Consider the following 23,889-nt stretch of genomic DNA (forward strand, 5'->3'; position numbering starts at 1 on the left):
TTTATTATGAAATTGTTTAATAGCAAAAGGCAATTAAAAAGAATTAATATTTTATTATATTATATAAGAGATTAACATAAAAATTGAAGTTATTCTTGAAGCACTTTTACAGAAATAATTTTTAAAATGTAACTATAATATGACTACAAATACCTTAATTTAGTATTATCAAATTAATATTAAAAGTAAAATTCTTTATCAACTCAAAGTTATTCTAATTTTATGTTTATAATCAGGAGTTTATCAATGGAGCTCATTAGCTACCTCATATGTGGAAGAGAATAATTATCTCTGAGAAATATCTGTAAATATAATTTACTCAGACTTTTACATACTTTAAAAGTTAAACAAAAATCTTGCGTGTAGATAATCTGTGCTAAACTTCGAGGTATGCTTTTAAAAATAAACGTTAGTATGAATATATTCATATTTAAATGTGATTTAAAATACTTTTAATAGAGGATACATATGAAAACTGTACACAAAAGCTATGTAAGCATAATACAGCTCATGGTTATTTTCCTCATAGGAAAAAATTATTTGATATTCTTTGCATAGGCTCAAACCTGGGTATATTTCCTACATTCTCATAATTTTTGCAGGGGCACTTCTTGAGAAACAATTCTCACATGTTGTAACAGCAAACTTTAATTCTTCTGAGGCCAGAAAAAAAAAGATCCAAAAGTGATTATGAAAAACAATGAAAAGAAAAATAATCACAGAAACAGTAAGACCATCAAAAGTCAATAGATTTAAAATTTTAGGAAATCATTTAAACATTTAGAATTACAATGAATGCATTTTATTCTGAAACTTCAAAATTATTCCACTTTTTTCTAGCAATGCAAAGCCATTTAAAATAACACTTGCATCTTTTGTGCACTGCTTTATCAGATTTTCAAATGCCCAATTTATCTATAATAGTGACAGTTTTATATATTATTGGCTACTTAATATCTATATACAACACCTAACTAGTCATTTAAAATTTAGAACTACTTCATTGTATTTCAGTATTAAATGGTTAAAGTGTGATCTTAAGAATAAAAGGAACAAGAAAGTACTGATATGTTGTTATTTTCACTAATTCCTAGCATCAGTATATTTATCATTATCACCCTACTGAATACTTACTAATAACGCAGTCTTAATGAAAAGGGAAGAAATGTAATCAATATAAAGAAAATGGGTAGCTCAGTAAGTACAAGATATTAAACTTCACCAAACAAGAAAAGTTCAGGGAATCACGAGTGATTTCCCAGAGCCATTGAATGGGAAAGGTAGATGGTACTAAATTAAGTCCATTCACTGGGCAGCTGGATTCAAGTTAATGGGTAACTCAAGAAATGATATAGTTTTAGGAACAGAAATGCATATGATTGTATCTTGTCTGTAACCTTCTATTTTAATAAAAAAGGAGAAAATGTAGGGCATCCTGAGACTTGAATGGAATGCAATTTACGTGTAGAATTTCAGCACTGAGAAATTTTATGAATAATTTCTATGATTATATGTTTCCATCAGATTTATAATTGACCACTTATTTTAATATCCTTCATGATTAGTATAAATTGCTCTCTAATGAATGGTTATAGTGGCAGAGGGGTTTCTCAGGAAGAGAAGAGGAGATGACTGCTTTTACAGAGATCTATAAAGTGTCTTCAAGTCCTCAGCAACTCATTAACACCACCATGGTCCTCTCTGATTGAGGCCTCCCTTGCATAGAGAGGCCTATGGACTCTGGTAGATCGCTAGGTCAGACCTGTGTAGCTAAGTCAGGACTTCCCTACCAGAAGCAATAAATTTATGGATTGGGTATTTCCCTACATCATTGGATGCACATAACCCACCCCAAATGATTCCTTCGTATAAAAGAGAAAGTATCTAGACTGACCTTATGAATGTAATGTATGGAAATAAAACAGGGTTAAATAGTCTAGTAGTTAAAACCCCAGCTTCAAGATGATTACTGCCTGGACTTACCCTGCACTTACTCATGGTGTGACCCTGAATGAATTACTTTCTACCCTCCATTTCCTTATGCATAAAACATGGACAATTACCTATTTCATGGGGTTATTGCAAGTAATAAGTAGAATAGATCTTGAATAGATAATATAGAATAGATAATATAAGTAAAGTATTAACAACCATGATCTCCCCACCCCCACACGCCCGGGGAACATCAGTAAATTCCACACCATGTATGGTGGTTACTGGCTAAAGATCAATTTAATGATCAGCTGCTGAATAATTACTCATATGTAAACTTGACAACTAAGAAAAGCTGTACAAATCCCAGGATTGGTATTCTACTATATTAGATATCTGCTTTGAAAGTGAAATGTTACCGAATCCTTTCCCTGTCGACATATGAATTGTACAGTAAAACTGCTCTGAAACATATGAAGAACAAAATCTGTCATGAGCAGTACATTATCACTATGTATTTTATGTCGCCAATGAATTTTAAATATAATTTCATGTTTTTAAAAGAATGTGTTTGGTTACACAATCACATGGCTTTGCACAATTAATGGCTTTCTTTAAATCCTGTCTTCTGAGAAGTATAATAATCTTCTCATGAATACTTACCAAGATGCTAATGTTATGTGTCCTTTCTTAATGAGGTCTGATGGTATATTTCTACTTCTTAAGCTGGGTAAAAATTAAAATCTTAAGTTACAGGATATGGGTATATCCACTGAGCTATATTAAAAGATCCTAATTCTGGCTTGTAAAGTATTTTTAAGATTATGTTACATCTAAGGACTCTACCATTTGAGCCATGTCCCAGCCCTTTAGTTTACATGTTGTTTTGGAGATAGTCTCCCTAACTGGGTTGATCTCTATCTCCAGATCCTCTTTTCCCTGCCATCTAAGTAGCTGGGATTACAGGTACCCACCACCATGCTTGGCCTTACATCTATATTATTTACTATAAATGTTTGCCTGATTATGAAATATAGTTAAAATCACAATACTATTACAATTAGCAAAGCAAAAAATAAATACCTAAATTTCAACAATACATTGGCTACAAATTTTATGTTGACCAGTTATGACATTTATGGAAATTAACTTGAAAATACGATCACTATATCCATTGATATCTCATTTGACATGTTTCAAATAGACAACACACTTACAACTGAACACAGAGCACAGCATTTTAACAATGGCATGAATAAAACTTCATATGATGGCATCAGTGAGCACCATTTATCATCACATTACTGTGACCTTCTCTGGGGAAAGTTGAGGAAGTGTTTCCTCAATTCCTTCTTCTAGAAATTGGCTCTTTTCCCAGCCCTTTTTAATTCTTTTAAGCTTTCGGTTGATGCACGGAAGGAGTAAAATGATCTTACCCACAATTACAATGGAGGGCAAAACAAGAGCAAGAACAAAGTTTGGTGGTGTATAAAACCTGTAGTACTCCTCTTCAAAAGCTCGCTTCCACCCATAAATCAAAACATGGAATGTACTTATGAGTAAGGCCACATAGCCAAGTGTAGACTTGGGGCAAGGAAGAAAGGAAAAAAGAGAAATATAACAAAGAAATCAATTATTCAATCTCATAAATTAACCTATATACATAGAATGTTTATATTTTGATAAGACTACTTTGTCTAAAGTTGATTTAGCTACTCTTTGTCCTCTGCTTAATTAGGCAATTTAAAACATTTTCATCTATTTTCCTATAGACAAATACTGACATTATTTATTTGTGATCTTTATTTTATGCTAATGAGTATATTGGTATATACACACATGTATATGTATAATATATATACTAATAAAGGTATATGTTTAATAGTCTGAGTATTTTACTTATATCATAAAGAAAATGATTTCACAAGGGCTATTCTAGGTATATGTGGAATTATCACAATGCAACACCCTCATTAATCTGTACTACTTCAAAAGTTAAATTGAAAACATTTTTGTGTCATTGCAAAATGACAAGAAGATGTTAACAATAAATAATGTCATGTTAGGCCTTTTCTATATTTTGGTTATTTCCTTGGAACTGATTTCTACTAGTGGAATTGTTGATCCAAACATGCAGCTTTTCCTTCAGGATGTTGATATACATTGCTAAGCTCTTCTTCATAAAGATTATTACAGTCCTACCAGTTATGCATATAAATGACCTATACATATATAAGAATATATATGTATTCATATAGATGTACGTACATATGGTATGTTAAGTATAGATGATCAGTCTCATGAGAATATATACATAACACTAACATACACAGACACATATATACATATACACTAAGAGGAAAATTTCAAAACTCCTTCAATATTAATCTATAAGAAACAATTCAAATATATACACATTGACTACACTGAGATTATTCAGAGTATTTAACTTTGTACCTTAAGTTTTAAAAGGCTAGCATTTTTCAGTTTCCTAAATTATTATGTTGAAGACGGCTTACTTGAGAAATGATTGATGTTACAGAAAATATTACATCATTAGAATGATGTAATGTCTACTTCACTAGGAAAATACCAAGTCTCCAGCAGGCATAATTTGCAGCTACTCATCTAAATCTATAATGACAATATGCATCTCTTTACTACCTGTTATCAGAAGGCCTGCTATTTCTTTTCAGATGTGATTAAGCTAGCATTTTGGAAAGTATTCTCCTTTTTCTTTTTTTTTTTTGGTTGGTCATGGGGCTTGAACTCTGGTCCTGGGCGCTGTCCCTGAGCTCTTCAGCTCAAGGCAAGGGCTCTACCACTTGAGCAACAGCGCCACTTCTGGTTTTCTGGTGATTAAGTAGAGATGAGTCTCATGGACCTTCCTGTCCAGGCTGGCTTTGAACCACGATCCTCAGATCTCAGCCTCCTGAGTAACTAGGATTACAGGTGTCAGCCACCGGCACCCAGATCCTTATTTCTTAAGGATAAATGGATCTAGACAAAGGTATGCCCTTAATTTGAGTGAGATTGTTATATATTTTTTAAAGCCCAAAATAGGTGAAGAATAAAACTTGGTGTAAAATCACATGAAATTTGATGGTTTGATTTGTTCTATACACCATTTGGAGACAACAGATTTTGTGATCAAATAGGTATTGTCTGAATTTGCATTATGAATTTTAAAAGTCTGCAAATTTATTTTGTAGATATTACTGGAGAAAATGAATGTGTAACTTTTTTTTTTTTGTTAGTTGTGGGGTTTGAACTGAGGGCCTGGATGCTGTGCTTGAGCCTCTTTCTGCTACAGGATAGCATCTACCACTTGAGTCACAGCACCATTTCTGGTTTTTGAGTGGTTATGGAGACTTTTCTGCCCAGGCTGGCTTCAAACCACAATCCTCAGATCTCAGCCTCCTGAGTAGCTAGGATTACAGGCGAAAGCCACCAGCGCTGGCGAATGTGTGACTTTTTAAAGAACACACTGGTGTTCTGAGATCCCTTTATATATACTTTTAAACATTAGTTTATGACTGATATCTTAAATACATATACTAACAAGACTCACAAAGTTGGCTATCATAATCAGTTACCTAATTGCATGTAACACATGCATTAAAAAACATTACCTTTTCTCCACTGAAATTAATGAAGATTTCCTGCTCTTTAGACTGATCAAGATGACTCAAAATATATAAAATAACTTACTCATTTGGCTAATATTAAACTATTTTAATTTGATATAAGATTACTCCTGTCTCCATTTCATTCTTTTAAATAATCTTTATTCTTAATATTGTAGACAGTGCTATCATAGTCTTCCTTAACAATGAAAACTAGTCTTTCTCTTATTAAACAGACTTAACTGCCCTAAGCTGGCCTGTAGAAGTATGTGTTGTTTGAGCAAAATATATAACCATGGCCACAAAGACACTGTTTTTGTAAGGAGCATATTTAAAATTCAACCGTACTTAACAATTAAATTCTAAGCTGTGCAATCCCTTAACAAACAAAACCCCACCTACCTGAATAAAACTGAATTCCCTCCAATTTAAAGCATTGCTCACTGAAGGGATGGAAGTGACTGCCAGAAGGGAAAGTAAGCCAAGGCTCATTATGCCAAAGGAGATATACATTTCAATTCTCCAGACCTCTTCCTCATTCCAAGAGTTTTCAATATTTGCATGAACCTAGCAAGAAAACAAATGTGATTTTCTTTTATTTGGTGGGATGTGAACAGATTCAGTCAATACAAAGAACTGGGTCACAGATGAACATATTTAAGTTGTATTCCTTCAAACTATTATGGAAAGCAGATTAGTTTGGTATTGTTTCAAGTATAAGGGAAAGGGAAGGAAATGTTAAATAAAATCAGGACTAAGACTTTCTCATTCTGGGTAACACTGATCAAGGTGCATTGTATTTGTGCACTGTATTCATACTTTGTTAAATGCAACTCCTTTGTATAGCTATTTAAGATAATAAAAATATGCATTTAAAAAAGACTTTCTCTTTAGTGTATACAAGAAGAGGAAATTTCCCTCTTTTGCCATAAATGCAAGGAATCAGAAATTCTGGAGTCCAAAGCTGGTTTCCTGGACAAGAGAAAGAGGTCTTGGTAGATTTAGTTCTAAGGTATTTTTATATGGTAGTTGAAACTTGGTCAAACAGTTTGGTACATTGTGGCCTTAGTTTAACTTACGTTACAGGCAGGGGTTTTCTATATTCTTTCTTTCTCTCCTACCTGTATATTATGTTTATATTGATTTATCTCTCCCCTTTTTTTTCTTCCCCAGGAAGCTGGGATTTTCTAAGGTAAAAGCTCTAAAGATAATATCTTACAAACTCCAATTGCCTCATTCTGTATGTACTGTTCTTTGAAACACCTTTCTCTTACATCGATAATGCATATATAATCAAACCAGACAATGAATTTGTGATCACTTGGATAGGAAATACTTTCAGAATTGTTTATGTACTCACAAAAAGTCTATTAGAGCTTAAGTCAAGAGCGAAATTCTTTTGGTTGAAGTTTTGAGTTAAGTAACTTCATGGAAAACATTCTTACAAACATCATGTTAACTTTGCCTAAGTTTAGTTGGAAAAGCATAAACTTTTTCAAAAGCTATGTCTTAGCCATATGTTTCCTGAAGCAAGAATGACAATATCCTGAAAGAGCTGAAGAGCTCCATTGCTGAAGAAAGATCTTGTTTGATATCTACCCCACACTTCAGGGTAGTAGATACTCTGATATGCCTAGACACTACAACTGGACTGATTTTCCTCCTAATTCAATTCCTCATCTCACAAATACATTTCTTGAGTGTCTGCTTTATCTAATCACAGCGTTAGACATTGGCTTGGTATCCGTGAACAACACAGAGACCTCATACAATCCAATGGAGTGGGCAGACAATAGTAAAAATAATGAGGAAAACATAAAGTGTGTTATAAGAGTAGTAAGTACATTTGAAAAGAAAAAAAAAAAGAAGCCAAGAGGCTCTGAGAGTCCTGAGCTGCATTGGGTGCATATGGCAAGATTCAAAGTGTCCACTGTAGGTCACATTGGAAGAAGTGAGGAAGCTAAATATACATATATCAAAACCTGAAGTATTCCAAGGCCAGGAGGGGAGATGTACATCTGCAATCCTGGCTTCTCAAGGGACGGAGATTGGGAGGACTGTAGAGGCTAACCCAAACAAAAATGTTAGCAAGACTCTATCTCATTAGATGTCAGTGAGTGATGTGTACCTCAGCTATTGTGGATGTGGAGGGGGAGCGAGCATAGTTCGAAACTAGTCCTGGGGGCGAGGATGGGGTGGGAAACACAAGGCCCTATCTAAAAATATTATTAAAGTAAAAAGGGATGGAACTGTGGCTCGAGTGGTAGAGCACCAGCCTAACAAGTTCAAAGCCCTGAATCCAACTTTTCCCCTCTCAAACCTTACTATTCAACTAAGAGAAGTGGAATTTTCAGAGAGCAAATGACTTAAAGGACATCAATCTACTTACTTTACAAAATGTACTTTAGGTTTTATTGTTGAACCTTATTCAGATAATACGTACTTCAACTATGTCTAATCTTCTTATATGTATACACACACACACACATAAAGGTGTTTACACATTTGTTTTGATGCAATGTCTGGCTTCCACTGAGAAATGCTACATCAAACATTGCAGTAAAACCCTGTGCTTTCCATCTGTGCGATGGGAGTTAGTGAGATCAACCTCTACCTCGTCACCAAGCCCTTACATGAAGCTCTCTTCAGGATTCTCTTGGAGAGCTGGGTGCTAGGAAAGCTTTATGAGAGAAACTAGTATCTTTTCTGCTCTTTCATAATAAGAATTGTAAGTAGCAGTTTCTCCGTTTTTACTGCATCAGACAGGAGCAGTTACAGACCCAGCTATGAAGCCAGCAGAACTGGCCACTTTTTCACTTCATCTTGATTCTTTATTTTGTTTTATATTTTCACTGGTTCTAGTTTTATGTGTGTTTATTACTGAAAACTTCATTAATAGTTTGGGCACCATAGAAAGTTAAAAAACAATTATTAAAATAATTAATGTTATAACATTAACAGTGTTATCATTCAATAGTGTAAACAGGCTCGGAATGTGGCTTAGTGGTAGAGTGCTTGCGTAGCATGCATGAAGCTCTGGGTTTGATTCCTCAGTATCATATAAACAGAAAAAGCCAGAAGTGGTACTATGGCTCAAGTGGCAGAGCGCTGGTAGGGCACCAAGAGGCTCTGGGACAGTGCCTAGGTCCTGAGTTCAAGCCCAGGACCCGGAAAAAAATGTTGAAAACAGTCATAATCATAACATATTCTTTAAAAGGGAGGATCCCCACACAGTTCTTACCTTCTCTTGTATTCTGCAAAGAAGGGGATGGTCTTTGCTTTTACCCTAAATGAGTTGCAATTAGCCACATTCTCACACAAAAAGAGTGTTTAAATGATCATTCTTTCCCTTCCCTAACTAAACCAAAGAAAATTTCCATTCTGAGAGATTCTTACACCATTTACACTTCATATTTTACAGCTCATATTAATAAAGCCTTTTACTAGAGGCAGAGAATTAACAAGCACATCCAGTACCTGCTGATAAGCCATGTTGAGAAACAAGTATCTTTCTGACCTTCTCATGGGTAAGCAGAGGCTGTAGGCAACATGGACAACAGCGAAGAAAAAGCTCAGTAACCCCAGCTGTTTCCTGCACTGTAACCAGGTCTCCAACCAAGGCGGGAATCTTCGATACTTGGTGCCATAATACAGCTGATAGGCAGCTGCCAGGAGACCTGCTAGGTACACCAGGGACAGCAAAGTGATAGCAACGATAGGCAAAGTTTTATTCACAATCTCAATAGGAATCTTGTAGAAGTCACTCTGCTGGTTTCTTGCATATGGATGTATCACATCTCTGACAAAGGAATAAAGAAAGAAAAACGTGGCCAAGCTTATGGCTACCACCACTGGCCCTCTCCAGAGAGTAAACAGTCGTAGGGGCAAATTTTCAATCTCCCTGGCTGCTGACAGTGATCCCAAATCAACAGGAATGAAATTCAGCTGGCGAGCAAGCTCAATAACTTGTTGACGAGCTTGGATGTTGTTGCTGCATATATATACCTGCAGGAAAAAGGAAGAAAGCTCATTATTACTATTGTTGTTTATAAGCATGGCAGTGATCACTTTTCCCACGTAAACTACAGTGCATCAGTTGTAAGGCAAGCACTCTACCACTGAGCCACCTTCCCAGCCCCAGTACATCAGTTGTAACGACCTTGAGTGGATGCGACTAATTAGAGATGAAGCATGAATTTACAAATCTGTCTTTTAAAAAAAGATACAATTATTTTATCACCATGTTTAATTTTAGTGCATACGCACATAAAGACTTTTAAGATGAACTATCTTATTTGCTTACATTTAGAAGTTCTCGTTTCAGAAGCATTGATAGGACTTGCCATTTGCTTCATTCTCAAGCTGAAGTAAAAATTACTATCCATAGACTTGTATGCTAAAAGCAAATCTAAGAAATCCAGTGTGAAAGTATGGAGGTTCCTCAAAAGACTTCACATAGAGCTCCCCTATGACCCAGCAATCCCACTTTTGGGCATTTACCCAAATGTTTACAAACAACTATGTTTATTGCAGCATTATTTACCATAGCTAAGATATGGAACCAACCCAGATGTCCCTCAGTAGATGAATGGATCAAGAAAATGTGGTATATATACACAATGGAATTCTATGCCGCCATCAGAAAGAATGACATTGCCCCATTTGTTAGGAAATGGAAAAACTTGGAAAAAATTATATTAAGTAAAGTAAGCCAGGCCCAAAGAAATATAGGTCCCATGGTTTCCCTTATTTGCAATATCTAGTATAGGTATGAGTCAAGCGGAAAAGGTCAGATAATGTGATGTTAGGAAAATGAACCCTTAGATAAGTATTTTAATGTTTTTTTCTTTCATGCATTTGTTTCTAACGCATTTATAAGATTATCTCTTTGTTGCTTTATATGTCCCTCCCCCATAGTATAACCCCTGCTTTCACTATATTTGATGTCAGTATAACTTGTGGAGGAGATGGGGAAAAACAAGTCCTTTAAGGATACAGGTGGACCTGTTGCAACAATGAGAAGTACAAGTTGTCATGTCGAAAACAAGCTTTACAACGTTGGTGTGGTGGGGGGGGGGAGGTTTGGGTGGGGGGTGGGGGGGAGGCTGGGAAGGGATGTGAAGGGTAAACAAAGGAGGAGGCTGCAATGTTTGATAAGAAATGTACGCATTATCCTGCCCATGTAATTGTAACCCCTCTGTACAGTATGTTCACAAAAAAAATTAAATTAAATTAAAAAAAAAAGAAATCCAGTGTGAAGTCTGGAGGCAGTGACTCCTTAATTATAACAATCCCAGCTATGAAAGAGGCAAGGATTTGGAGGATTGTGGGTTGAGGCCAGTGTGGGCAAAGAGTTAGCAAGTAAGTCCCCTATCTCAACATTAAAAGCTGAACATTTTGGTCCATTTCTGTTATTGTAGCTATGTGGGAGGCAGAAGTAGGAGAATCATAGTCCAAACTAGCCCAGCCCCTCCTCCCACAAAGAAGTGAGACTCTGTTAAGAAAAGTAACTTATGCAAAAAGGGCTGAGGTTTCTCTCAAATGGTGGAGCTCTTGCCTAGCAAGTATGAGGTAGTAAGTTCAAACCCAAGTATTGCTTCCCCTCTGCTCCCCAAATCCCACCTGCTTCCACTTGCCACATATGGATCAAGATTTTTGCTTTAACCAAACTGTGGTATTGTATATTCTGTGGCTATTTTAGTCTATGTAAATTAAAAAAAGGCTCTTCTTAAGAATGATATTAAATAGTATTTTATTCAGAGATGAAACATTGTGTTACCAAGTCGCTGCAGAAAATGAGAATGAAAGAGCTAAGGAGGGAAAAGAGGGACACAAAAGACCTATTATTTTTGCAGTTTCTTTGGTTGTAATGAGGCTAAAGTTAGTCTTGTACTTGCTAGACAAGTGCTCTACCACTTGAGCCATGCCCATAGCACCTTTAATCCTCTTGGTTTTGCTTTTTCAAATAGGGTCTCATGGTTTTGCTTGGGCTGCCTTTGGACCATGTATCTCCATTAGCTGGGCTTATAGGTAGCGTGTGCCTGTGATTAGCATATCTGTTGAGATACAGTATTGCTAGCTTTGTGCCTGGGTTGGTTTTTAACTATGCCTTTCCTTATCTTTACTGAGTGGCTGAGGTTAGAGGTATCAGACACTCACTCAGTCACTTTTATTGTTTTGCAGAAGCCAAGAGAGTAAATGCAATGGGACACACTGCTCATCAACCCTGCCTTTTCTTTAATTGGTGATAACAGCAAAGTCCATGTTATTTAATCTGCTTTCCATTTCAGTTTGGGAATGAAAACGTACTCTTACAAGGTCAAGACATTATCTTCATATAATCATCCCAAGTTTTGAAATAATCATTGGAAAGTGTCAGAATTTGGTTTCTGAATGCCCAATATTCGATCAACTACCAAATGCCATTTAAACAGTAAATATTAAGAGTACTTACCTGGCGGCTGGCATCCTTAGGTCCTAACTGAAGTGCCCACGCTGAGACTACATTAAATCCTTTGACAATCAAGGAATCTGGGAATAGTGAAGCCAGGTATTCAGCATTGGATTCGGGGTATTGATTTATCCTCATGTTATTGCTCACATCAATCAGGATTTTACCCACAAGCAGGTGTCTCAGGTCCCACAGGGAGGTGTAATGTTCTCTGTGTATAGCAACAAATATTATATTTGTTTTCGTCAGAGCATCTTCATGATGGGTGACATCTACCACATGAGGAAAAAATTCAGAGGCAAACTTGGGATTTCTACTTCCTATGACCACATGATAGCCACATCTAATAAGACGAATGGTCAGAGACTTGGCAAAATCTCCACTTCCAATCACACCCACAGTCACTTTCCTCGCATCTTTGATACCATTTATGCCATTAGGCAGAAAAGTTTCACTCAGACTTTTAGGGCTTCCCATCATAGAGATTGATTCCATGATACAGACTCTCCTCAAATCACCAGGAATGTCCTACAAGAAAGAAAATAAGATGGTCACCAATTGCCTGTTGGCAGACACTAAAGCATTTCTAGGTACTGTGACTTTGTCTTATAGGTAAAATATTGTATGACATGCAATACAACATGAAAACCAGCAAGGCAGAATTTGTAATCTAGAGAAGATATCTAATTAGAAAAGTTAGTTGTCACAAGGTGATATGCTAAAGTGAGGCTTCATGTGTTCACAAAGCACCTGGAACTCTTCTTAAAAGGAGTGAGTGGAAAGGGATGCCCAATGTTCTATATTTCTAACAACGTTGATGCCAATGCTGCTGCTGTGCAGACCCTCCTTTATACAGCAAAGCAGTGGGGCACAAAAAGAAAGAGACTTAAGTTTTCACACAGAACTTTAAAAACTAAAAACAAAAATCCCCACATTTCTAACAAGCATGATACCCAGCAGCTCAGCAAAATAGACAGCAGGAAAGAAATACCATAAGAGGCAAAAAACAGGGCCTTGGTACTAAGTGATAGCTCACAAGGAAATAGGAAAACCATAAAACAAACAACTAACCATGTAAACCAAAATTGTCTGGAATCATTTGAGATGAAGTTTATAAAACACCCTGTTCATCTGAGTAGGTAGTAACTTTTTCATAAAATGAGAGTATGGTAAATCAGCCAATTAAAAGAAAAAAAACACCTGGCATTTACATACTATTTTTAAGGAGGTAAGTATCAAAAATTTTTTAAAAAGGAGTGAGTAAATGACATCACTGTCTATCATTGATCCTATGTCCTATAACTTACCATTAAGAAAAGTAGCTTCTCTAAAGAAAGGGGGTTTAGTAATAAGTTTATGGCTTTAACTTACACAATACTTAAAAAATCTTGTTTTCTCCCTTTCATTTGTTGGTTACAAAGACTATAACACAGTCATTTTTCTTGGAAAACAGGCTATTTTTTATTAACATCTCAGATATTCATATGAATATAAACTTGCTCAATAATGCAAATAATATGGGCATGGATCAGTGTTGGTTCTGATGAAAAATAATGTATCATTCTATCCCCAGGGTACAGTGACTTTTATGCTAACAGCTGAGGCAGATCACTTCTTGAGAGAATTCAATGGATATTACATGCATAGAAGGGATATTTAAGAAACCATTTTGTTCAGTTTTTAACTGGAATTTGAAACAACTGAATTTAGGAAAATGCAACATTGATCCTAGAAATTAATCACACCCAATGACTACAAATACATCAGCAAAATACACTTTGGAAAGGCAATACTATCAGTAATGTTGCCTCAGGCTCATTCCTATGTAGTAACATATAGTAACCCAATCGACACAACTACACTGTGAACTAGGTGCTACTGCCATGCTCAGTAGGTATATGAGGAAACCAAGACAATCAGAAGAGAATTGTTTGTCCTCAGTCTAAAGGGAAAAACTGGAAGATCTAGGATTAGAACCCTGGCATTCTACCTAAGGCATGTATCATCGAGTGGATGTCAGGAAGAAAAAGGGTTTTGTGGGGGGGGGGAGGGAGGGGAGAGGGTGGCTATGGGGAGCATGGTGAAAGTTATAGTTATCTCCATATTATTATATTGTTTCTCCTTTGGCCATCTCATCAGCTACTCAGAAATATCCAGTGATCTTAATGTCTTAGATCCTGGGAAAGGAGAAAACTCACTGTTGTTGTTTTTTTTAAATATCTGTTGCATATTTCATTTTGTTTCAGTATAGAAACAGTAGTAATTATCTGCCTTCCACTGGAGGAGTCCCATACATCCAGAAGATTGGAGAGGGGGCTATCAGAGGAACTGAGGTAGTCCAAAGTGGTCAACATTTTCATGGCGATACTGTTAGCAATTTGGGGGATCAGGAACAATTAAAGGAACCAGAAGTTATGAAATCAGTATTTATTTCATTCAAAAATTAAGGATGAAGTGACATTATCCATCTTCACTCATATATATCATATATCCTGTAAAGAAGGTACCATATCCACATACAGAGTCTCAGTCCTGTATATATATAGATATATAGATATATATATATACACACACATATGTATATATATATATACACACATATAGATGTAATATATATCATAGAATTTAAGATATATTAATTTAAAAATCTTTAAATCCAATGATCATGATCATAAGGCCTTAACAAAGTAAAAGCAAAAGAAAAACCTGCTAGATGTCTATTTATTTTACAAAGCATGTTCTAACTCCTTTAAATCAGAGTGTGAACAGGTAAAAATACATTAGGACCTAATAATATCACCAATGGGTCCCCAATTAAACCACATACAGTACACATACTATATATGTGACTCTGGTGTAACATGTTTGGGCCTTCTTCATATGGTATTCCTAATGACAAGTTCTAACTGGACCCTTTAAAAATAGGCCTGTGGCTAGAATGGTAATTGCACTAATAAACAAAACTCTTTCATGAGAGTGTCAAAGAATATAAATGCATCAGAGAGAGAGAGGGAAGACAAAGAGAAAGAGAGAGGGAGGAAAAGGAGAGAGGGAAGAGGAAAGAGCAGGAGAGATGGAAAGACCTAGGAAGGAAGAGAGAGATAAATCTATAGTGGATCTGAGATATGGACTGCTTATTGCTGAAGCACAGACAGTAGGTTTAGTATTTATAGTAAATTGAGGGTTTTCAGAATAATATTCCAATTTAACTCTCAAATGGCTATAAAATATATAACTATCTTGGGGGGTAGGGGAGCAGGGAGGATTGGGTGGGGGGGGCAGGGGGAGGATGGGAAGGGATGGGAAGGGGAAACAAAGGAGGAGGCTACAATGTTTGATAAGAAATGTACTCATTATCTTGCCCATGTAATTGTAACATATCTGTACAGTACCTTCACAATAAAATATATATATAACTACCTTAAAGATAAGGCAACAGAGGCTCAAAGAACATCAACTGTTCACCCATGACAGTGCTGTTTGGCAGTGACAGCAACGATTCAAATACAAGCATCCTCAGACTGCAGTGCCAACATTACATGGGAAGCCTTAAAACTGCTTAGCATCTCTGAATGTCATCTGTAACCTATACTTTGCAAAGATACCACTAACTTTAAATAGCTAAACTATGAATCTCAGTTTAAGCTACTTTTAGATAAATCCATAGCATATATGCTTGGGAATTTTAGCTACAAAACAGATTAAACTATGATAGGAATAATTATTTTTCGATAAAAACACTCTGTGAATTTATTAATGCTTCAAAACAAAACATGACCAGTTGTTGTATAACTTTTTGTGTGTGTGCCATCCCCGGGGTTTGAACTGAGGCCTTAAGGTCTGTTCTTGAGTTTCTTTTGCTCAAGGCTAGTTCTCTACTACTTGAACCACAGTTCCACTTCCAGCTTCTTCCATAGCTCAGTGGAGGTTTCTCAAGGGCTTTCCTGCCTAATTAACTACCAAAAAACTGAAAATGGAGTTGTGCTTCAAATGGTTCAGTGCTAGCCTTAAGCAAAAAAGCTTAAGAACAGTGCCTGGACCCTGAGTTCAAGCCCCAGGAATGGTCACATACACGTACACACATACACACACACATACATACATACACACGACTAATATCATCATTTAAGAAAAAATATGTGAAAAACTTTAGTATATTTCCATTGACAAGGAATGAAGCAAGCATAATCTCATGGCATATCTACTCTGCTGTTGCTAATATGATTTTTTTATGGTCATTGTATGTGTGAGTGCTAGCCTTGAGCAAAAGAGTTCAGGGACAGCACCTAGGCACAGAGTTCAAGCCCAATGAACAACAAAAAAATCAATTTATAATAGGAACTATGTTCAGTGGTACTCACTAGACACTGTTGAAAATGAACTATACAACTTGTGAGTAGGGACAGGAGGGAAAAACTGGGAGAGAGCAAAGGAAAAGATAACAATATCCAAAAAGAAATATACTTATTACCTGACTTATGAAACTGTAACCACTCTGTACATCACCTTTACAATAACAATATTTTTTTAAAGAAAGAACTAGATTGTATGGTCAAAGCATGCCCTAGAAAATTAGAAAATATTGCGTGGTGTTTCTTCCTCTCCTTCAAGTCATATTTTCTCTCTCTCTCTCTCCTTTGCCTCTTTTTTCTCTCTCTCTTTTCCTCCCTCCCTCTCTCTCCCTCTCCCGTTTCCTGTTCTTTCTCCTCTCTCTTTCTGTATAGATAAGTGTGTGTGTGTGTGTGTGTGTGTGTGTGAATAAACTCGTATTTCCAAACTAATGTCTAATTCACACAATTTCCACAGGACACTATGAATGCATATGAACTTAAAGAAGAAAGGCCTCAAAGTAAATTTAGCATTCTGTAGCCATGCTTTGGAAATTCTGTGGCATCGTTACCTAAGGAACAATTTAACAAGAGTAAGGAGTTTTTGATAAAATTATTCTACTTGGAGAATTATCTTCAAGTCTTTCCTACTTTGGAGATATGCCTTGCCTACTTTTAGAAATCAAATGAGATAGCAATTACGTAGTTCCTTTCCCTATAGTCTACAGGGAAAGTCTATAGTCTATATAGACTATAGTCTATAGTCTATAAAGGCAACGAACAGTTCCAAGGGCTACTGTTTTCAAAGACATTAGGAGGCTCTCTATGTGAAAGTGATCCTTCACTTGTTGGCAAGAAAACTTTTCCTGAGAGTGAGAGTACACACCTAGAAACTAATCCCTGTAACTGAGGTATCTGCTTAATAATCCTGAGGATGAGGATGCATTCTAAACATGAAGTATCAACTATCCCAGCCAAGTTTTCTGTAATTAGATGGTGAGGTGTTTTTTTTTTTTCATTATTACATCCTCTGAGTTGCACGAAGATAACCCCTAATTCTCTTGGAAGTTAAATAAACAAGTAAACCCAACTGTTGTTTATCTACGACAATCACAGTGGTTTCAGAATGGGGAAAGAGTGGTTTTGTTTCGTTTTCAGGCTTTTATTTCACAAATTCTCGAGTCCTTTTAGAAAACTTGAAAAGCAAAGCTACAATTAATTCTGCTTAAAATAGGAAGGTGACTTCCTAAGGCAGTGTTTATCCCTGAGGTCACTGAACCAGCAGCATCAGCACCACCTGGGAACTGGTTAAAAATGTGGGTTCCCGGTTCTTCCCCCACATCCTTCAGATAGAAATCCCAGGGGTGGACCTCAACAACTGTGTCTCATAGTTTTAGAGGTGATTATGATGCTTGTAAAATTTTCAGAACAACCCCAATAGTTTATTCTCCATTTGCTGTTTGTGTGAATATTAAAATAAGATTATTAAATATGTAGATTAAATATTTTAATCAGAGTGTTAAATTCTTTCCTTCAGCTAACGCTTGGGTAATTTGAAAATCATTTCCCCAAAATTATCAGTGAAATTATTACTTTTATTAAAACTACATAGGTTTACTCATTGAAATTCTATTTATAAACTACTGCAATTACAAATGACTTATTAATATGTTAGACATGGATCTGAGTGTCTGGTGTTCATATGTTATGAGAGCAACTAAAGAATCTTCAGAAAACACAATAGCATTACAGTTACACTTGACTAATTCAAACTTTCCAGGATTCTTGAATAACTAGAATTTTAATAAAACAAATTCAAAATGAGTATTTCCTAAGGCATTTTTTAGGTTCATATATATTCAATATGTAGCTTTATATGGGCATGAATCCATCATATTTCTAGGTTCTAAATAACCAAAATAAAATTTTATGTTCACCACATTGCAATTACAAGGACAGGGGGGGTGCTCCAATTCATGTAAGAAAGATTTTCAACAAAAAACTTTAAATCTAGGTTACTTCAGAAATTAAATTAATATTTTCCCCCAAAGACATTAATTAATAAAATTTTAAATTTCATCCAACAAATTAAAACATCTCCCCAAGGCTTTCTCCTCTATGTTCTTTGATTGCTAGTGCTGAGGAGAATGTTGTATACATCCATCAAGACACACAAGTAACCTGTATCTCAAGCAGATTCTTGTGTGCTTTGCATACCTGGTTCATATAACCCAAATTAGCATGATCATGTGGTATGTCTAAAATTAAGTGAGTCATAACACATCACAGATTGCTAAAATAAATTCCCCCCCTGATAACCCTTCCACATACAGTATTATTACTAACAAAATGCAGGATTTTCTGTCTTACAGTAATTCACTTATGAATACACAGTTCTACATTATAGCTTCCCTGAAACCAATTTCCCTACTTGCAATTCCTTACCACTTAACAAGCAATATGTGTCTGTGGTTACAAATGGCACTAATAGCTGGGTGTCAGTAGCTCACACTTACAAATCCTAGCTAAATTTCAAAGCCAGTCAGGGAAGAAAAGTCTCTGAGGCTCCATCTCCAATTAACAAGCATAAATGCTGGATGGAAGTTGTGGTTTAAATGATAAAACATCAGCTATTAACAAATAAGCAAACCAAGGGCATGATGCACTAAATTCAAGCCCTAGTAATGGCTCACACTGGCCTGTGTGTGTGCAGACACACAGACACAGTCACACACACACACACACACACACACATACACACACACACACACACAGAACCAGAGAGAGTGATCAGCTCTGGGCATCCCTAGTGATTAACCTCAGTTTAGGAATCAGTCTACCATCGTGATCCATCTATCCATCCATCAATTGCAATCTCTCACCTACCAAACCTCTTACTGAGAACTATCTACTTGACATTCATCTGATGCTCCAATGACACAGAACAGGACCTCCTGATGATATTATTAACATGATGAAATTATGAACATTGACACATTCACAGCAACTTAAACATTTCACTGAAGTATAATTTACTCCATTCTGAAAATATAATGCAAATATACAAATAAATAACTTCCAGTAAATGTACAGAGTTTTCACCAACAGTTAGCTTATTAATCATTTTGTATTGGCCTAAAGTAGTCTCCTCTTTAAAAAACAAACAAATCCTATTTCCATCAGTTTTCTGAAAACCCTACTAGTGAGTGGATGTGGTCAGAGTTTAGCTGCCTTGGCTTGGTGCTATGGTAGTAAGGGAGGTCCCATTTTGGTGGGTGGAAAGTCTCAATACAGCTTCTTTTCACAATGGTCTCAACAGAGTTATGGAAGCAAAGGATCTCAATGTTAGCTGTACATGGGGCAACACTGTCACTTTTTCTCCATCTTTTTTAAAAAATAAGTTGGGAGATACAGCATGGGCATTACGATTTTTATAGATTATCAGGTGTGATGAATATTCATCCAAGTGTACAGCAACTTTACTAAAACATTAAGGATTCAACCCAATAACCATTTTGTCATTTAGACAGTAGCGATGACTTTTAGAGTCTCACATATGTCCATTTGTTTTACATTGTTGTTTATAACAATGAAAATAATGCTGGCAAGAGCATATAGTTGCTCTTGAATACGGGACACCGAAGATGATGGATGCAGTCCTGTCTCCTTTCCAGGCCCCAGCAGCATCCCAAGGCTCACTTGCTATTTTGCAATTTCCTCTCTTCACTTTCTGAGAAGGGCAATCGTTAGTCATCTCACCCCACAGCACATGTTGTTCACTTTGTTCCTGTTGTTGTATAATACGCAAAATTCAGAGTGTTCTGAGGATAGCATCTTTTCTGTCTCCCCTACAAGGGGACAAGGTCCTGACCTGGGAAAACTACAGTTGGCAACTAGACTGACTAGAATAGAAAACTCAATGCAAATATGATTCCTGGCAGTTCTTGTTTAAATGTACATTCACAGTTTTGTCTAAGTGTGGGGTGATATTGAATTCTGCATTTCTCACAAGCTCCTAGGTGATGCTTATTGTGCTGGTCTATGAGCCACACTTTGACTAACAGAATCCTAGTCTTCTCTTTTGATGGTATTCACAGGCAATCTAGATTACCTGTCAAACTATGACATTTATAGAAACTTTTGTTTTTGTGGCATTGAGGTGATAGGAGGTTTCTAAAATCATCTGTATCCTCTTTCTTGGTATTTCCCTTTGTTAAATGAAAATAAAAACAGGTGGTACTGGCCTCCTTTTGTTTGTAATTCTTATTGCTACCTAGTGAGGGTATGCCATCATTTTACATTTAAACTTCAACTACAAGAGCTTCATTTGCAATGGTTTAAGTAACACAGGCTCCTTGAAATTTCAAGGTCACATTGAATTTTTTGAATAGATATTTGACTTGTTGTATCCATTTAATACTTAAGAGCATATAAGCAAGGTAAGATAATTCAATTACACTCAGCTCCACAACCTCTTAATGGTGTTTGTTTTTTGTTTAGAAGGATTCCTTGACAATCCTCTAACTGAATGGTAGATGTTTGCTAATTTTGAAAAAAGTCTAATATATTTACTATCTCTGTCTCTGTCTGTCTGTCTGTCTGTCTCTCTCTCTATATATATATATATACACACACGTATTACTTTCCTAGAAGTACCTAGGACAGTAATTATAAGATAATAGTAAATATATAGGAGCTGTTCTCACAGGCTTGATGATACAACCTGGTGATTTGGCTAGATTATCAAGAAGCTGAAACTCTTTGGATTCATGGGGTAAGTAGGTACATTCTTTGTAGGCTTACATACATCTCTAATAAACATCCCATTCTTCTGAGGCTTCTCACATCTCATGACCTTCTCCCCAAATATTGTCATCCACTGACTTTAAGCTTATTCCTATCACTAGAGACTGTCCCCTCATATACACAGTCATTCTTTGTACCCCAACAATAGCTGTCATCCCTCTCCAAGACTTCATCAGCTGGGGGATGGATCATTCAACCTCAGGGTCTCTTGCTTCTTCAATTCATCAAAGCAATGTTCCTGCTTCTACCCTGCCTAGTCACTCACTTCCTGGTATCTCCAAGCACTATCTGCTAGCCTTCCAGTAATCTTAGTTTTAATCAGAAAGTGAATCGGATCTATGTACCTCACGTTCCTTGTCACTCCCCATCAACCTGTTTCTAGTTTTTCTTTAAACCTATTTTCCTTGTAATTATTTGATGTAACTGCTCTCTTCCCTCACCAGCCAATAACATGCTCCTTGAGGGTAGAACCATGGTTTTCTTGTTGTTACTGCCTCCATAATGTCTGGCACAAGTAATCAAGCATGCAATACATATTCTTTGTTGTTGACTGCATCAAAAACATGAGAGTCAACAAAGATGCAATGGGTTTCTAGGTCAAATCTCACTTATTGCTGATCAAGACATGTGGGCCCAAAGGGATTAAGTGTCAATGTTTTCCTCAGGTCAATGTCCAACTTACCTCAGTACCATGGTTACAGGCTAAGCAGGGAGTAAATGCATGTCTTGATACTCCTACTATTGTTTATTACAACCACAGGTGGAATATCTCTATCAATCCATCTATCACTTTAATTTCTTATGTGTAGCATTTTTTTCAGTACTGAAATTCAGTTATGCTCATTCACCTTAAGTATCTTTTCCATGGTAACAGTATAATAAAATGTGACTTGGATATAAAGCCTCCACAGTCCCACCCTCCACAATTAGCTGAATTGATCGTTATTGATACTGTCTCATTCCCCACCCCCAACAGACTGACTAGCTGCAGAATTTGCAGCCTGGCCTAGGGCAGCCTGTGGCCAGTGGATTTGCTCTTTTCTTTAACCTTTGAGAGGGAGTGAGTGAATGAGAATTAATTGTGGTTTGAGCCTTAAAAAAAAGGAAACAGACCAACAGAATAAAGAAATAATAAAAGGGTGCCGGACGGGGAAATGGTTTGGAGAGAACTAAAAAGGTTCCTAGCCATGGGGGGGCTGTTAACTCAACTACAATCTAGGTCAGAAGGGCAAGAAGTGGAGACAGGAGTCAGAATTTTATTTCTCCTGAAGTGAATAGCAACAATTGACCAATTAACCACGGCCTGGAATAAGTTTTTTTTTTTCCATTAAAAACACTATCTGCCAGAGGAATGAAAACTGACATCAATCTTTCTCCACAGGATGGTGGGGGGGGGGAGATCATAAATCGAAATCTCTGGATATTTTTTTTTAAGCAGCTCTATCTTTCTGCTCTATTTTAAGAGCAAGATTTTTAGGGCATAATTTTCAACAAGTTTTGGCTGAGACTGAATACAGAGCTCAAAGACAATTTAGGACACTCAAAGAAGGGGTCAACTGCTATAACAGAAAATGGCCTAATCACACCAATTATTATTGGGCAATAAACAAAACGCCTCTGGGAATACTTGACCTGTTCGCAGTGCTGCACTGCATCAACCCAAAGTGACAGGCAGACACACCACCAGCGGGGTGAAAGTTACCTGGCTGGCTGTCCTCTGCCTGTCTGGGGACATCCTACCTACGTGGGGCAATGTCTCCCCTGGCCTCCTTTCTCCTGGGCCCAATCTCAGGACTTCTCTGGAGCTCCAGGAAGACCCAGAGGCGCACGCGGAGGGGGGGGGGCGGAATCGGTGGCAGACACCCTTCTGCACCCCTCCTACTCCCCACCCAGATGTCAGGCACCCCGCCAGCCCCGGGGTGGGCAGTGGGGCGGTGGGGGGGGGATGCCCTGGGATGGCGCGGAATGCGGGGAGGATGGATAGTGCGGACTGTATCTTGACCCTCACCTCGGCCACCTTCACCACCTCCTCCCCAACCCGCTCACCTCCGCGCGCTCCGCGCCGGCCAGGGGGGAGCCTGGCAGCTCTCGGGCTGCGGCGCCGACTTTCCCAAGGGCCGGGCCGGGCTCCAGGGCCTGCGGACGGCACCTCCGGCTGGCGGCTGCGGGGTGGGCTGTCTCGGCCGGTCGTCGCGCTCCGGCGGCTTCCCCGCCTCCCGGAGCTGGATCGCGTAGCGCGTGGGGGGCGGGGGGGAGGAAGGGGAGGAGGGAGCGGTGGGGGAGGAGGAAGGCGGGGAGGCCGGGCTCGCGGTACCCGCGCGGCGCCGCTAGGGGCTGCGCACCCGGGGGTGCGGGTCGCGGAGCGGGGACCCCCCGCTAGCTTGCAAGGCGCGCGCCACCGCGTGCAAGAGGCTGGGGGGTGGGGAGGAGCGGAGAGCTCTTGGAGGGGGGGGGTGCCACGAGGCTCCCCTCGGGCGTGGGGCGCAGCTGAGAGTCCCTCGTGGGGGAGGGTAGCTCTAGGAGCACCAAGTCCCCTCACCCCCCTTCCTTTTCCCACCGCGCGGCTTTGGAGGGCGCGGGGACCGGGCTTCCACCGGTACGCACCCCTCCCCCGCGCCCTCACCTCCCTACTCCTAAACAAGCTGGAAAAACAATTCTTTCATCTTTCGCCAGGGTTAGGTCCCGGGAGGTGAAGGCTCCGAGGCGCGCTTTCCTGCGCCGGGGGTGCGGGGGCTCCTCGCCTCCG

The 23,889-nt window shown here is 38.0% G+C and overlaps 1 protein-coding gene across 1 annotated transcript; it reads right to left on the reverse strand.

Moving 5' to 3' along the window:
* Positions 1-44: 44 nt before the first annotated feature.
* Steap2 (STEAP family member 2, metalloreductase) lies at positions 45-23,302 on the reverse strand. The gene is made up of 5 exons (XM_013025996.1): positions 23,190-23,302; positions 12,013-12,537; positions 9,036-9,563; positions 5,961-6,125; positions 45-3,516 (listed from the first exon to the last, which is right to left on the reverse strand). Exons 2-5 carry the CDS (start codon positions 12,502-12,504, stop codon positions 3,229-3,231), a joined length of 1,473 nt encoding a protein of 490 aa, XP_012881450.1. The 5' UTR covers positions 12,505-12,537; positions 23,190-23,302; the 3' UTR covers positions 45-3,228.
* Between the last annotated feature and the right edge of the window lie 587 nt (positions 23,303-23,889).

The sequence above is a fragment of the Dipodomys ordii genome, unplaced genomic scaffold (assembly GCF_000151885.1).
Source record: "Dipodomys ordii isolate 6190 unplaced genomic scaffold, Dord_2.0 Scaffold90, whole genome shotgun sequence".
Lineage (NCBI taxonomy): Eukaryota > Metazoa > Chordata > Mammalia > Rodentia > Heteromyidae > Dipodomys > Dipodomys ordii.

What these genes read in the sequence shown, in the direction of transcription:
- Steap2 (XM_013025996.1), bottom strand. Translation starts at nt 12,504, where the DNA reads ATGGAATCAATCTCTATGATGGGAAGCCCTAAAAGTCTGAGTGAAACT. An exon ending in CTAAGGATGCCAGCCGCCAG is followed by an intron (nt 9,564 to 12,012) that starts GTAAGTACTCTT and finishes TTTTTCCTGCAG; the next exon opens with GTATATATATGCAGCAACAA. An exon ending in GGGAATTCAGTTTTATTCAG is followed by an intron (nt 3,517 to 5,960) that starts GTAGGTGGGGTT and finishes CCTTGCCCCAAG; the next exon opens with TCTACACTTGGCTATGTGGC.